Source organism: Empidonax traillii, unplaced genomic scaffold (assembly GCF_003031625.1).
Source record: "Empidonax traillii isolate 1590-97213 ecotype Southwest subspecies unplaced genomic scaffold, ASM303162v1 scaffold30:size3273891, whole genome shotgun sequence".
In the NCBI taxonomy this organism is placed as follows: Eukaryota; Metazoa; Chordata; class Aves; order Passeriformes; family Tyrannidae; genus Empidonax; species Empidonax traillii.
Window position 1 is genome coordinate 55865 of NW_020955223.1, and position 17053 is coordinate 72917.

General features: G+C 39.2%; 1 protein-coding gene across 1 annotated transcript; it reads right to left on the reverse strand.

Annotated features, from left to right (window-relative positions):
• Positions 1-176: 176 nt before the first annotated feature.
• BET1 (Bet1 golgi vesicular membrane trafficking protein) lies at positions 177-8824 on the reverse strand. The gene is made up of 4 exons (XM_027910631.1): positions 8654-8824; positions 5068-5183; positions 1960-2016; positions 177-1432 (listed from the first exon to the last, which is right to left on the reverse strand). The coding sequence occupies exons 1-4, from the start codon at positions 8670-8672 to the stop codon at positions 1277-1279; spliced, it is 348 nt and encodes a 115-aa protein (XP_027766432.1). The 5' UTR covers positions 8673-8824; the 3' UTR covers positions 177-1276.
• Between the last annotated feature and the right edge of the window lie 8229 nt (positions 8825-17053).

Below are 17053 nucleotides of genomic sequence, written 5' to 3' on the forward strand. Positions count from 1 at the left end.
TTGTGCGTAATTACTTGAACTCTTCCTAAAGCAGTCATTTAAGCCAGAAGACATAGCCTGTATTATGGATTAAAAATAAATAAATAAAAATTGCCCCTGAAATGCAGCACCATTTCCAAAAAATACACCGGTATTCTACAATAGATAAGAATGTATATGAACAACACTAGTTAGAATAATACTACAAGACACTTTATTTGTCACTTCATAATTAGTTATTAATGGCAACACATTATGCAGTATTTCTAGAAAAGTCTTTCAAAACTTGTAGATACAATTTCAATATCTAGGAAACTTAACTGGTTTTTATGTTAAACTCAGCAATATAATAGCTTCAACGATTAGAAACTATTTGGTGAGCGAAAGCTAAGTCTTCAAAATAAAAAACCTTACTGTGACTCCACCTCCAACAGGTGCATCATCGTTTACTTTAATATAAAATTCCAAATATTTGCCCTTGTATTTCAGGCATCATGCAGTGTAGATCTAGGGACCATCACAAATTGAAAAGTAAGCATACTAATGATAAAAGTTTGTGATTCAATGGAATCATTAATTTCTGATACTTTAAATATAAAGAAAACATTTGAACTGTGTCCATATTGATTGATCCCAATGATGAAAGGCATTTGCTTAAAAGAGATGTGTAAGATGATTTGTCACATTTGAATTTAAAAAAAAATAAAAATCCAGTTCTCCCCAAAATACACAGTTTAAGCACACAGTTTAAGCTATTTAAACACTATCAGATCTAGCTACAAAAGTAATGTTTGGTGGTACCACTATTACATTTCTTAGCTTCAGGCCAGAATTTAAAAAATCCACAGATAAAACCAATTTAGAAAGATCCAAGTATTCTTCGTGCTTTTGCAATCTAGAAATTACCACATGCCTGAAACTGGAGCTCTAATTTAGAGCATGGTGCAGAATGAAAAGCAGAATGAAAGAGAAAGCCTTGTAATTCTACAATTACTTCATATTTGAAAAACCCTTGTTTCCTGTATTTTTTAAATCAATTCTAAAAACTATTTTTCCTTAAAAAAAGCAATCTATGCCAGCACTTTCTGCATATTTACAAATAATCCCCCCAAAACAGAGGATGATGGGAAAAATTCTGACATATTAAGAAAACTATATATAACATTGCATTAATATTTAATGCAATTTACAACAATTTCACCATTTTTTATCAACAGAAAATATCACTTTAGATCAATGTCTTCATTAATTAAGACTGTAGTTGAAATTACACAGTGTAAACCAGAGGTACCATGCATCACCTCAGTTTAATAACCCAGTATATTACAAAAAAAACAAACAATGAAAAGAGCATCATATAACATAATAGCTTTGTCTGGCTTCCTCTGGAAAGTGTTCTCAGTCTGCCCATAGTTGCACCTAAAAGTCCACCTGTAGAGTCGAAATCATTCTCCTACATTTAAAAAACAAACAAACAAAACAACAAAAAACATGTTACTCTGAGAACAGAAATACCCTTTCAGTTCACTGAGTGTGGTTTTCCTTGTTTTTTCAAAATTATTTTAGAGGCAAAAATTAACCACGAAAAACTTTCACCCATTTATCCAGTGTTATTTTTTCCCCAAGCCAAAGCAAAGTGTAAGAAAAAAAGGCATTTCTGTCTACCTTATTTTTTTGCTTCCTTCTTCTGTTCTTGAATACTATTTAATACAGAACTGCCTCTTTAACAGTACTATACATTTTCTAAATGAAAATCAACAGTCATATCTGAAGCAAAGAGGCCTTGGTTGTGCCTTGAAAGTAATGTATTTGCACATTTTATCTTTTTGAACAGAAATACTGTTACTGAATCAGTCACGTTACAGTGGTAAGCTGTCAACATTTTAATAAACACGTTCATACTACAAGACAGGATCCTTTACATGACCAAGTTCTTAATCCTGCCCTGTATTTAAAGAAATTTAGTTACTACATACTTACCATTTCTGATAACATTTTATTTTGGTTTTTAACTTCTGTTCCAATTTCAATGGAAAGCTGTTAAAAAACACCAAAAAGTATTAAGCATGAGTAATCAGTTACACATAGATTAGAGAACCCAGTCTAAAATACATGATTAGCATTTCCCCAGGAAAAATGTGAAATCAGTACCTGATATTTTCAAAAAACAAAACAACATGCACAGTATTCCGTCAATAACCCTTAAGATTTTTCATCAGATGAGTCTAAAGAGTCACAGAAGGTGCTAAGTGGTCCTCTTCCAGATAATGTCTTATTAGAATTACTGCATGGACTTTCAAAATTTCAAGATGTAGTCAAGTCTAAAGAGCAACTACCCATTTCCTGGAACAGCTGTTAAAACTACTGGCACACAGCAAAAAGGACCATGAGCACTCACTTGACTCAGTGCTGCTGGAGCTGACGCATGTAACCTGCTAAAGCATCTGACAAATTCCTGTTATGCTATAAATGTGATTTTCTGTAGTGAACTTTTCTAGCCCTTCTCTGCTTTGTGTCACAGAAGAGCAAGGGTGCCACAGGACCAGGAGGAAAGCTGCATAGGCCAGGGAGAGTCAGTCCCGAGATAGTGACCAGGGCCAGCAAAAGCCTGGCAAGTAGCCCAAGACAGGTCCAAGGTCAAGCCACAAAGTGAAGCTCGGTTAGGGTTGGAATCAGGGAGATATGAGACCAGGCACAGACAGAGCTGCAACACCTCAAAGGCAGGAGCCAGCCAGGTGAGCCTTGGCTTAAAAGCAGCTCCAGAGTCAAACAAGGGAGAACTGACACAGATCCTAATTCTTAGCAGCTTTTCCTCTGCCACAGTTCTTACCAGCACACTGGCCTTGAACAACCAGCTCAACTCCTAGAATGGAGGAAAATGTGCTCCAGGTCCCCATGCTTTGGATTCCACTAAACACATTTGGTTTTATGTGTCACAACCTGAATCCCATTATTTTTTACTGCTGCATTTCAGTGCAATCTCTAGTAAAGCAAGAGTGAAACTGATTTTACATGAGGCTTCTGGGAAGATTATCTGAAGGTTACTCCATGTGCCAAGATTATTATGTTGCACTAAAAGATGCAACTGCAGGAAGAGTACATATGCTGCTCTCTCGGGCACTGCCAACTGCACTGTCAACATACCCTGATTTTGAAATGTAACATACCAAGAAGGAGACAAGAAATAAAATTTGCTAACAAAGGTCAAAGCTTTTCTTTTTACCCCCTTAACTTATTCTAAATTCTGATTCTAAATCTGGTTTAGTTTCTAGTTGAGACTAAACAAATTACATTTAAGGGGCAGTATTAGCAACAGGACTTTGAATGAGTTGAGAATTTCCACTGAAAGAATTCATTAGCTTGCACTCTTAATATAGAAACAGCACCTACTGCTAAGAATGTATTTGACAAAATCTGCAGTTTTTAAGAACAAAAGACCAAAACAATTTTAATCACAGAGCTGTCTTTCAGTTAGACTTCTTTGAAAGAAGCCCTCATTCTCTGGAAAGAATCAGAATCATTAGAACAACTTCTTCAGAGGATATTAGCATGCTGTTTCTAAGAGCTGTTTTCACATTTCAAGTTTATAAGCAGATACAGCAGAAACTGGTGAGCTGTAGCGATAAGACCAAAAAGTAGTAACCCGCTTTCTTAAATGAAACAGGGTTACTGACCTAAACTCAAAGATTTTAGCTTCTGCAGGGATACTAATTCATTCTGTAGGACAGTAAGCCATAAGTTACACCACAGGTGTGCTCAAGGTAGACAAAAAAGGACATCTCTAGCTTAAAAATCTAACTAAAGAATCAGTTTTACAAATGAATGATTGTGCATTATGGCTGACATAATTACTTATTTTATTTGTATTGGGTATGGAAACTTCTGAAATGTTTTGGAACTGGTGGGAGGGTTACAGGGGTGGCTTCTGTGAAAAGCTGCCAGAAGCTTCCCCATTGTGCAACAGGGCCAATGCCAGCTGGCTCCAAGACAGACTCATGACTGGTCAGGGCAGTGCCCATCAGCAATAGTGGTAGCACCTCTGGTACAACATAGTTAAGAAAGGGCAAAAAACGTGCACAAGAGTAATTGCATAGAGAGGAGTGAGAATATGTAGGAGAAAAAACACTGCAGACACCAAGGCCAGAGGAGAAGAAGCAGGAGGAGCTGCTCCAGGCACCAGAGCAAAGATTCCCCTGAAGATCATGGTGCAGATCATGGTGAAGCAGGCTGTCCACCTGCAGCCCATGGAGGTCCACAGTGCAGCAGAGATCCACCTGCAGCCCATGGAGGACCCCAGGCCAGAGCAGGTGGATGCCCAAAAGGAGGCTGTGATCCTGTGGGAAAGCCACACTGGAGCAGGCTCCTGGCAGGACCTGTGATTCCAGGGAGAGAGGAGCCCACGCTCGAGCAGGTATGCTGTCAGGAGCTGTGACCCTATGAGGGACCCACCCTGGAGCAGTCTGTTCCTGAGGGAGTGCATCCTATGGAAAGGACCCACATTGGAACAATTAGTGAAAGACCCACACTGGAACAGTTAGTGCAGAACTGTAGCCCATGGAAAGGATCCATGTTAGAGAAATTCATGGAGGACTGTCTCCCATGGGAAGAGCCCCTGCTGGAGCAGGGGAAGAGTGTCAGGAGGAAGGAGCAGCAGAGACAACGTGATGAACTCACTGCAACTCTCATTCCCCATCCCCCTGCATTGCTGAGAGAGAGGAAGCTGAGGCCAGGAAGAAGGGAGGGGTAGGGGAAAGGTATTTTAAAATTTGCTTTTATTTCTCATGACCCTACTGATTTCACTGTCAATAAATTAAATTAATTTCCCCAAGTCGAGTCTGTTTGGCCCATGATGGTAACTGGTGAGTGATCTCTCCCTGCCCTTACCTTAACACATGAGCCTTTTGTCATATTTTTTCCTCCCCACGTACCTGAGGAGAGGAGTGACTGAGCAGCTTTGGTGGGCAGCTGCCCATTCATGGTTAACTCACCACAGTATTGTATTTATGTTTCAAACTAAGTCTACTGCTTCACTGACTCATACAATTTAATTCAATAAGTGTGACGATATCACTGTAATTAAATACGTACCGATTTAATGGCGCTGACTTTCGTACGCAGACTTTCTGTTAACCTGTCATTCTCTTCTTCATAAACACTGTATCCACTGCTGGTATAGCCATAGTTACCTGCAGGGGCTCCCTCACCTGTAAACACAACAGTCAGTAGTTACAGACAGAAAACACCATTGGAACAAGTGATTCGCATGTTCCTGAGACAGAGACTCAAATGTCTAAGTTACCTTTTCCAAAAGTTAAAGTTACCTTTCAATATACAAATGAAAGAAGAAAAACTGAGGAATGGCTGTAATTTTTCCTCTGATAGTGTTTTCAGATGAGTTCTATGGAAATCAACACAGGCACTACACGGAGATGAGAAGGAAGAACTGAGGCCACAACGTGTGGGAAACCAAACTGAAAATAGGAGGGCTGAAACCATTCTCTAACGAAGTCAAATATCGCTTGATCACACACTTAAAGGGAAACCCATACTCTGATCCTTACATGAGTTTCTCTATAAACAAGACCTGAGAGCAGAAGCTAGGCCTCTGAGCAGAGCATTTCTGCTTCAGTCACCATTCTGCAGTTCTATTCCCACTCCTGCCTGGGCATTTTGGGTGATGGAGATTCAGGACTGTCATCTAGACAGTTGAGGCAGCAGAGTATGCAGGACAGAAAGGAATGAAAGCTGCTCAGTTCCACACATTTGCTTCCTCCAATCTCTAATAAAGATTTCCTACAAGCAGCAGTTGGACAGCAGTAGGGGCACTGGAGAATTAAAGCCATGTCTAGTTGAGACAAAAATCAGTCTAAAATTTGAAAACAATGAAGAGACATCAAGACTTAGAAAGACAAACAGAAAAGAACTACTATAAGCTTTATGACCAAGATCGCACTAGATTAAATCAACTAACAATCCAGTTATAACATCAATATATACTTACATGGCTAGCCAGAATGGCATATGAAAACTGAATGCCTTTGATTGCATTTTAAATACACTGTAAAGATTTTTGTGTTTTTTGAGGAAAAAGGGAGAGAAGAGAGACACCAACCCCATTCACAGAGAGAACTCTATTTCAAATCGTTTCATTGTGTGCTTGGAATGCATAATATTAATATTTTAAAATAAAGAATTACAATGCTATTTTGACAATAGATATAATTTTATGAACCCATGAAGCCATTCCTTAAATCTAAGTAATGACAACTTTTTAATTTGTACTTGTAAATTATTACTCTGCAAGTTAAGCTAATGACAGATCCTAAGGAAGACTGGATCACAGAATGACAGAATATTCTCAACTAGAATCATGGACACATGATTCGACATGAAACGATGATCCTAGACACAAGGATCATCGAAGTCCAACTCCTGGGCCTGCACAGGAAAACCCCAAGAATCAAACCAAATGCCTGAGAGCATCATCCAAACACTTCTAGAACTTTGTCAGGCTTGGCACTGTGACCACTTTCCTGGGGAACCTGTTCCAGTGCCCAGTCACCCTCTGGTGAAAAATCTTGTCCTAATATCCAACCTAAACCTCCCCTAAACACAGCCTCAGGCCATTCCCTCAGTGCTGCCACTGGTCATCAGAAAGAAGAGGTCAGTGCCCAGTGCTGGCCCCTCCTCTTCTCCTCGAGGGAGCTGTCGACTGCAATGAAATACATGTTTTCATTTCACCACATTGAGTCAAGAAGCCTTTTTCCCCCACTTATGTCAAAAGTGCCAATGCCTAATACAGAAATTTGACTAAAATTCTATCATTTAGAGAGTTAGGGTTGTTCTCACTATGTCTGTTTTACAAGTGCATCTAACTACAGTATTTCATGACACATAATTTTGAGTGTGTCTGTAAGTTAATACACCATACATCTTCATGCCAAAACACTATGATTCTTATATAGACTGTGACAATGCAGATATGAACAACTGCCCCAAAGCTTTTCAACAGGCATGGCTGCTTCTTTAAATGTCATAGGAAGCACAATGAAGACATTTGGCTACAGCTGTTTATGGGAAGGACAGAAACTCCAGCAGGGCAGTTCTAAGGACAGTCCCACAACACTGCTCATTGACATGTAATGGGGACATGGCCATAACATAACTGCAGGCTAAAAAAGAGGTACCAGGTGGATGGTGACAACAGCCTAAGTGCTGGTGCCCAGCTTCTATTTCCAGCCTATTAAATAAAAAATAGTTCTGAACTAAGAGCTGAAATGTCAAGGTAAAGCAGAAAATTTTACTGCAGTTGATAACACACATTTAAATCTTCTGCTTGACCTTCCAGCAGTCTTTTTCAAAAAGCAGTTTCAGGATGATCCTTAAGGCATTGTTTGCCAGAGTCAGCCTAAAAGAAGGCACGCTCTTTCTTCAGCACTCCTCACATGAACATCCACCACCTCTTCAGAAACAGCACACTGCACTGGTTGGCCTGCACTCCAACCCCTCTCAGCTCATACCCAACAGCAAGCTGCCAGTCTGACAAAGGAGGACTGAAGATCTAAGCACTATCAAATGCCTGCCTTTTTATGACAAATATCCCAACGCCTCTCTTGCTATAATAAGAAGTGTTCCCAAGACTTGTTGTATCTCATGAAAGTAAAACTGCACGACACAAATCTAAAATGTAGAAGTAAATGTAAGGTGGTATTAGACATTTACCACCCCTAAATACTTTCTAGGAAGAAGCACCAGAACTTAGTCACATACTTCTGAGGTATAAACATCCCCTAAGCTTTACAACGCAGCCACAGCACCCACGTGGTTGTAGAACATGACGTGGGAGTTCAAAGTTTCCTTACAGTCATCAACATGACTCCTGGTTGAAAAATGAGGCCTAAGCTGCTCAAAACACTCCGTAGGAACTCTGCAAAGAGTTCTGCATTTGCACCAGATTATATCTGTTACAAATTTATAACATTTGGGGGCTTGGGGGTTTTTTCCCCCAAAACATAACAGGAAAACATACAGAAGTACTAAAATAAAAAAAACCAAAAAACTCCAAAATGGAAAGGACTTGACTGAAGAGTGACAAATCTGTCCATCCATGAGAACACGGCTGAAATTAACACCACGCTGGAACAACTAAACATCATCAGCACAGCTAATTGAGCCAAGACTGTTTACAAAGAGCATGCAGCGACAGGACAAGGGGGAATGGGCTCAAATTGAAAGACAGCACGTTTAGATTGGATATTACGAAAAAAAATCTTTACTGGGAGGGTGGTGCAGCACTGGAACAGGTTGCCTAGGAAAGCTGTGGATGCCTCATCGCTGTAGGTGTTCAAGGCCAGGTTGGACGGGGCTCTGAGCAACCCGTCTAGTTGAAGGTGTCCCTGCCCATGGCAGGGGGATTGTAACTAGATGATCTTTTAAGGTCCCTTCCAGACCAAATCATTCTACGATTCTATGATAAATACAAACCCCAGCGCTGCTCCGAAAATCCAGCTGAGCTCGAAAGAGGCAGGGGCAGGGGTGACTGCGTTTCCCCCCAAAAGCTTCCGAGCTCTGTTGCAGCCCTGCGCCCACAGGCACAGCCCCTCTCACGGCCCCCTCTGCCCGGGACCGGGCCCTGCCGTGAGGTGGCCCAGAGTGGCCCCGCCGCCGCGCTTACCCAGCCCCGCGCGCCTCATGGCTCTGCTCGGAGCCTGCCAGAGGAGGGAGAAGAAGGAGGCAGCCGAGGGGAAGGAGGTAGCCGGAGCGGAGGAGGACGAGGAGGAGGCGGCCCGATCGCCGGCGGGGCCGCAGCGGGGCTCATTCACCCGCAAGCGCCACGACAGCGCCCCGCGCGCGGCACGCTGGGTGCGCGAACGGGCCGCCGGGCCGCGCGGGGGCTGCTGGGGGCTGTAGTCCCGCGCCGAGGGCTGTGAGAGACAGACAAAAACATCAAAATTCAGTGCTCATTGGAGTTTTTCCAACTTCTCTTACCCCCTCCCCCTCTCCCCTCCCCCCTCTCCCCCGCATTGTATTTAGAAGTAAAGACCATGCTGCTGCTGCAGCATACATCAACTCGGACTGGGAACCTGAAAGTTTTATTATTATTGGATCTTGAGTTGTCTGAATGATTTAAGTCTCACTTGCAAAAACAATTTCCCCTTCATTCTTTAACCTCTTGAACTACTTTAGCATAAAGATGTTTCACCTCTTTTCACTAAGGATGTGACTCACTCTGTATGGCAGTGAATTGAATTTATTTCCCAGAGTGATATCGGAAGGACTAATCAGTACTCCAGTGAAAAACAAACATCACAGAGCCCATTCAGAGTTTCCTGTTTCAACTGTGGTGTCCACTGGTTTAAAGAAGCTGCACTGGCTTTTTCAATTACCACATGTTGCCATATCATTAACTACTTTCATATTTGTGTTGTGGTAGGAACTGGGACACTCAGTATTGGACCAAGATCACCTATATTTGTACAGGGTATATAAATACGGACCAAAACTCCTACTTCAACAAGCTTGCAGTATATCAGGAGTATTCATCTAGGCAATAGAGTTGTAGAAGAAAGAATACAATAATTCTGGTCAATAAGAGGGCCTATGGCCTCCTGCTAACATCCTGTGTAATTGTTGTAGGATACCCCATGTATCTTCTTTGCAGTGCATAAAACCATGAATAAATGCAGCATTTCTTTTCTCTCCACTTGTCAAAGTCCAATTGAGGCATTAGTCTTATATCTGCCCAACTTTTGGACAGATGTTGGGAAGCTACTCATTATTCACGTCTGGATGCCTTCATCTCAAACAACATCACAAAGAGAGAATTTAGCTAATGTAGAAAATGGCCCTCTCTTTTTTAAAATATTTGATAATTTAAGCAGTTTATCCAAAATTTCAGCTACAGCATTAGTTACACATCCAAAATAGAAGAGAAGGCCAAAGAGAAGAAATGAGCTGCAGAGCTGTCACCTCCAGTGCCGAGTGTGTAGCAAATCTCCATGGGACTTTGTCTGGAACCCAGCAATTCTTACAGGAGTTTGCAAGGTGCCCTCATTGATAACTTGATTTACAACAGTTCAGGCAAATGCAGCAATTGTTTCAAAGAAGGGGAAAATGCTATCATCAGATTAAAGACGCTCTTTGCACTAAATTCATGTGAAGTTCACAGATGGACTCATTTCTCACTTTACCAGCAAAATTTAGGTGTTGCAAAATCTACAGAAAAATGGACAGATTCTGAGAAAACCTCCCTCCTGAGTGCTTCAGGTTTAACTAGGGCTCTGTTAAGATCAATATCTTCATCATCACAATTTTTGAAGAAGGACTAGTGTGACAGTCTATGCAATAACTAAATAACCAGAGAGTAAAATTGAGGCTCAAGGAGGCAGTAGGAAAATGTCTTTTAGTAACAGCTGGTCTGAGTCTCTCATTGTTAGGTATAATTTTATTTACATTTTTGTCTTCATACACCATCCAAAAAATTATTGCATTTGGTGGCACTGCTATATGAAAAGATTTGTCTTTACAGTATTTGCATATTCTATGTCACCCTTCTTATTTTTTCCCACATGACTCATCTTCCATTTTTCAGTAAATATGGATTTATACATAACAAGGTAAAACATACAGCTCCCCACTAAGACTGTAGTTATAATTCATCATTAAGAGGCTTATTTTTCATTTTTACTTACATTTTCTGTTAAATAAAATCCCAGTTATCCACATGTAAGGTATTGACAACTCAGAGTGTTTAGATATATAATCTTATGATGTTGTGAAATAACATCTTGAGTCAATATGCAATTTATAAATAGCATATTGAATTCTACAGCTTCTAACAGCAAAGCATAGAAATGATACTGACATGATTAATGTTTCAAAACCATTTTAATCATTTTGAGTTTATGTTTATTTCATACACTGAAAGTATCTCATAGGAAAGTTAATTTTTTAGATCTCCTAATACTACAATAAGGAAATCACGATTCCATCTAGACATAGAAATAACTGGGTTTCATATCCCAATTTTCAAGAAAGGCAAGAAGCAAACCCTGGAAACTACAGGCCTGTCGGTCTCATTTCAGTGCCTGATAAAGTTATGGAGAAGATTATTCTGGGAGGTATGAGCCTGTGAGATTAATACAATTTTTCTGTTGAGGTGATTAACTGTACTCCTGTTGGCTGTCTGGTGCATTCCCTGGCAGCCCCCCACAGGGAGACCCTGCCCTGAGCTCCCCAGCTTTGTAAACCAGCTGTGCATAGTCAGTAAGCCAGTGTGGCTGCAGCTGTTCGGTAGTATCTTCAGTTCTTTTTGCCAGGAAGCCTAAATGAGTAGTCAGCAAATGGTTTAAGATGACTGACTCATCAATGTTTTTTTTAACGGTGACAACATACAGGAAGGAAAAGCGTGTTCAAAAATTAACAAAGATGTATGCAGCCTGCAGCTTACCTCTCCTGTCGATGCTCTTATAATCTTTTAATAGCAGCCTACTATAGGTATGTCATTTTCAGACACCATGCTGAGGCAATTTGTATGTCAGTCTCGTTTCCCCAAACTATTAATGAACAATTACTCCTTGTTTATTTAAAAAAAAAAAAAAAAAAAAAAAAAGTTGTCTATTATAAAAGGGGTGTTCCACATGTCCTACCAACACTCCTACCACTGCTACCATTTTTTGGTTCTCTTTACTGACTCTAATTAAACTAGATGAGTACATTTACATAGCAAACAGACCACATATTTTATTTGCAGATTGCTCCATGACTCCATTGCAAAAGAAATAAAAAGGGAAAAAACCACAAATAGGAAAGCTGTCTGAAAAAGTCCTGTATAATCAGTCTTCCAATACATATCTGAAAGCCCAAGAATCTTATTAAGATGATAATAATAATAATGACATGTTTTTCATCAAATTATTAAATAAGTAACCAGAATGTCAGTATTCTTACATGTTTGCTAAACAGGTTTTCAGTCTTCATTATTAACTTGCAACTGTCAACAATTATAGATTATGAAAAGTCACAGGCATCATTAGCAAGTTGAAAAGCTGATATTGCATGATATTATGTTAGTATCAAATATTTCAATCACTGTTTTGTTAAGTGGTAAGCTTCAATTATTAAAAAACCCACTTGCTAATTAAATCTTGATCCATTGTGCAATTAAGTAACAGTTGACAAGACAATTCTAAATAAAACTGAAACATTAACCACACAAAAGCAGAGCTAGGTGACAGACTATTTTTAATTAGAATTCAGTATCTTCAAAAAGGAGTGATGTCAGCATCTTTCATCAGTATCCTTGTCACTTGTTCTCATGCTATTTAGCAAATGAGAGCACTCAAAATGTTCCTATTCCAACAAACTCAGATCACTCCTGAATTTGGTCCCATATTCTTAAGCTGACAAAACTGATAGTGGGCTTAGGATATCATCAGTCTTGTCCTTCCTGGTTGTATTGTCCAAACAGTGCTGTCAAGAAAACCAGGTGCTGCATAAAACCACACCTTCTGTAAGACTTTAAATGGCTGAAGGAGGCTGATCCCAGCCACTGCTCATTGCCAGCCAGTCTGTCAAGCAAAGAATTGATTATGCAAGTCACCAGAGGAATACTGTGTGCAATAGTCATTCAAGTTCTTTAATGATGACACCATATGTAAATCACTGCAAGTACTGACAGAACTGTCAGTTTCACCCATCATGATGATTCAAAACTTTATTAAATACTGTCAAAGAGAACCATCATTGTTTCTGGTCTCAATGCACTTACATCATAGATGACAACTGCTTTCTGGGATAAGGTTTAGAGTCATCTCATCACATTGTGCATTCCAACTACTCCTTTTTATTTTTTTTTTAAATAATGTTCTTTTAATAAAACTGTTACCAAATATCTGCCAAAATAGCTTTTTATTGTTTTTAGAAGATAACCAAGAAGATATTTACCTGGGCTCCTTTTATCTGAGATAAAACCATGTTGCTGGGAATCAGAGCTTCCTTGAACATATGTAATTATATTCATCCCTGCATAGTCATGCCAGGCCTTTCCATACACAGGTTCAAAGGATCATTAACACTTTCTAGCTACAAAGACTTCCTATCTCATAGCTTTGCATATGTGTATGATTATAGGTTGAAAAATCAAGTAAACTCATAATAAGATTTTGAACTCAGTAAATATGCTTAGAGTAAAATGTCCAGTGTGCATTTATATAAAGGGTGTATTTATATAAAGTTGTAACATATTCCACTGTAACATATTCCACTTTATTTTTTTGTTCCTGATTTCTGTATCATCTCTGTTTCACAGTCATAGTAGAGGTTATCCTGAGAGAGACCTCAGGAAGCTTGAATTGTCAGACACATATGAGCAGTGAAGGACCAGCTGGGGGAAAGAGAAACAATATCTGTGGTTGCATCAGTAGAAAGTATCTAGAAAGTCTCTTTCACCTTTACAACACTTTTAAAATTGGTTAACAGTGAAAACATCTTTCTTCTCATTTTTATATAAGTTATGTTTGGGAAGTATTGAGCTTTATAAGGGCAATAAAATTTAAGTATAAATATTATTTACTTTGTTATTATTGCAAAAATATGGTGATTTTGCTTATTCTCTCCTTTAGTTACTTTTTAGTATCATAACCTGCTCCATCTCCTGTTTAATTCTGCAGGGAACACAAAGAGAAATGTCTGCTGTATTTTTATAAATTTCTTGTCAGTGCTGTTAAATGATATCAAAATAGAGACGAAAAGGTATGGACGCAACTGCTGGTCTCCCTCCTAAATTTCATTACATAGGGCTAGAATCAAAATTTACTGAAGCCATGAAGAATTTTTGTATTGACTTTGGATCAGGCTATAAATTCTTACTAAAAAAATGACTCTGTTGATTCTTTGTCTTCCCAGTAGTGTGTGCTGTGTAATCTATGAATAATTCCACTCACGATTTCTTTCTCTAATATTAAGGTACCATTTCTGATGTCAGCTTTGACTGGGTAATAATATCAGCTGAATGAATGATAAGAATTCAGAGCCATTGCAGCAGCCTGAGCATTAATAACGGTAATGTCTAAAGAGGAGGACTAATACATTTAAAATAAAAAGTGGAAGTCAAAGTAATTTTTCATTTAGTAGAATAAATGTATGGGATGAATGAAGCATACAGTCCCAATGGTTCATAAGATGCAATTAAATAGTAATTTGATGATTTGTGTTCTGTTTATGTTGATCTTCCAGATACATGGGAAAGGCTTTCACCAATCAAAGTAGGGAATTCAATGAAAACAGAGACTGAGTGCCATGACTTTCAGTGAGTGGAGCACGATTTTGCACACCTGTATCTAGGTAGAGCATTTTCCTAGAGTATATTTCTCAGGACAAATGGAACAGAAATCATCCTTGTTTCTTTGTCCAGCAGAACTGAAAATGTGAATCAAGATTCCTGGATGTTGGAGCTAGCTTTGTTCTAGCTTTGTGCTTGTCCACTGAAGAGTTACTTCAAAAAATAAAACAAACCATCATGTATGTTTTTAATTCTCTTTAGTTTTCTCATGAGTCAACAAATCATGCACAAAACAATTTATTTGATGACTAATTAGAGAAGCTAATGCTTGAACATAAATCTGCAAAAGCTTTTACAAGCCCCTTGTTTTCCTGAAAGACCATTATAAACAAATTACCCATCCAAAGCACCTTAATAAAGATGGTTTTCTTAGGCTGTTGCATAGACTGCAGCAGCCAGGCTAATTACCTGTACTGGATGGAGCATAATGCTCATGGGACAATGTGGCTTCCTGTTCTGTGGTGGCTCATTCAGAGTTTACTTTTGTGCTTCTGCATAGCACTACACTGTGCAACAAGAATACTTTATATTTCTGTACTTGAATTATTTGCCAGATGCAGTGTAGCAACTGGGTAGAAAGCATAACATTGTTCTTCACAAAGATGCATTAATGCACTTCTAAGAAAATGCTCTTTTGACTTCCTAAAAATCTGAGCACATTATCTAGCTTTTAATAAAATCCATAACAAAATTACATCAATTTTTATGGCATGGGATTGAAAACTGAAGTAATTATAGAACAGAAAGGATCATTATGTTTCAGAATGAAAAGTTGCATGTTCTCTTCATAGTTTGCTATGAATGTAGCTAAAAGCAGGCTAAGGGTATGTTTTATGCTATACTAAGAAAAAAGACTCCATCTCCCACTGCCCATTCACCAACAGAAGTAACCTTTGCTTGAAAGTAACATGAAAAGTCATTTTCACTTGTACATCAAAAAATACATGATATATGAGTTAGAATTAAATTATAGTTTACACTTTATTCTACAGCAATAATCCATCTATTGTAGGGACACAAACTCTACTTGGAAACATAATTGGACAATAACCACAATCCTCTGTCCCTTTAGGGATCATGTTTGGTAAAAGGTCTGGAGAACTGCCTAAAAATTAAAGGCTTTTACCTCACTGAATCCCAGTTCAAGTGCACCAAACCTGCATCCCGTTGGGGATGGCTTGAGGTTCACTAGCCCATATCCAGTGGTGGGTTGCTCCTTGATTCAAGGTCCACCAGCTAGTGCTTTGTTGTGGACTGGGTCCTGGCTTACAGCTCAAAGCTCGCCAGACTGCTTTTTTGTCTTTTATCTCTGAGTGTTGGCCTTAGTCTAATGAAACTCCATATCCTGCTGTTTGACTTGTGACACTTTTTGCTTCCCTTTTATGCTTTGCTAAAGAGGCCTTATTCAGTTTATCCATCCTAGACAACACCATTTTATATCCCTGCTGCTCAGATGACCACCATCTCCTTCAATAATTGCCACCTGTAGTTCTACATAGCCAAGTAAAGATCGGTTGGTATTTTAAAATACAATTATTTAGGTGAACTCTCTTATCCAAATCTCTTCCCTGAAATCCTGAATGAGGGAAAAGGGTCAGATTGGGGGTTTCTAGACAGTAACTTTTCCCAGAATGGTTCAGGAAGGATGGAGAGGACACTATACACAAGTAAACTCAACTTAGGGTGATGCTTCTGACTTGAATCCATATGCTAATTACTTATACTTCAGTTGGAAACTCATAAAGTTAAAATGCAAGTGTTAGCTTACTACAGCAATGATGAGTGTCCATATACTCCACTGATGTAAAAGAAAATGTAGTAAAGATATCTGAACTTCATATCCATGAATCTTCATTTATAAAGATAAGTTTTCTTTAAACAAGGTTTTAGGATAACCTCACTTATTAAGAATTAAAACTTTTAAGTTACATATTCCATATATATGTAAAACTTATGCTGTAGTAATTACTAAATGAAACATTCTTCCAGTGCCCTAGTCAGCATCCCTATATTCAGACAGGATACATAGTCATGGATCTGGTTTCAAAAGTTCCTCTGATGTCTTCCTGCTGAACAGTGCCAGCGTTATAAGCTTTAGACCACATTCCTCCTTCATAGATCACCGCTGACCACAGCAAATGTAGGGATGATTCCGGCCATATGATTCTGTTTTACAAAGTGCAGTTTTCTGTATGTTGGCAAATCATGACCAGCTACAGTGTGACTGAGTGTAGATTAATCATAGAATATCTTGAGTTGGAAGGGTCCCACAAGGATCACTGAATCCAGCTCCTGGCCCTGCACAGGACAGCCCCAAGAATCATACCATGTGCCTGAGAACACTGTCCAAAGGCACTGTACAAATTGCTTCAGGCTTTTTCCGGAGGCTACAGTTCTTAAGAAATTATTAAGAGAAAGAAGTCTGGAAAGGATAGCAAAACCAGACAGCAAATGCGGCAGGTCTGAGGCATCTGGCTCTCATGCCTGGCATTTGCTTGGCATATCCTGTGCCATATGTCAGACAGGAGAGGTACTGGAGGCACTGCTGGTGTGCAGTTGATTTGATGTAAGTCTAACATATCCAGCATGTGCCATGTGTGTGCAAGTTCAACATGCTTGTGCACGTGGCACTGGATCTGTCACTCTGGGGTCTAACTCATGGTGTTTATGAATCATAGAAAACACAAAATATTCTGGGCCAAGTCTCAGAGGAAAATCTTGGTGACCTGCCAG

Excerpts from the sequence above, each read along its gene's own strand:
- BET1 (XM_027910631.1), bottom strand. Across the intron at positions 2,017-5,067 it reads AAGTCAGCGCCATTAAATCG|CTTTCCATTGAAATTGGAAC; the intron begins GTACGTATTTAA and ends GTTTTTTAACAG. Across the intron at positions 1,433-1,959 it reads ATAAAATGTTATCAGAAATG|GAGAATGATTTCGACTCTAC; the intron begins GTAAGTATGTAG and ends TTTTAAATGTAG.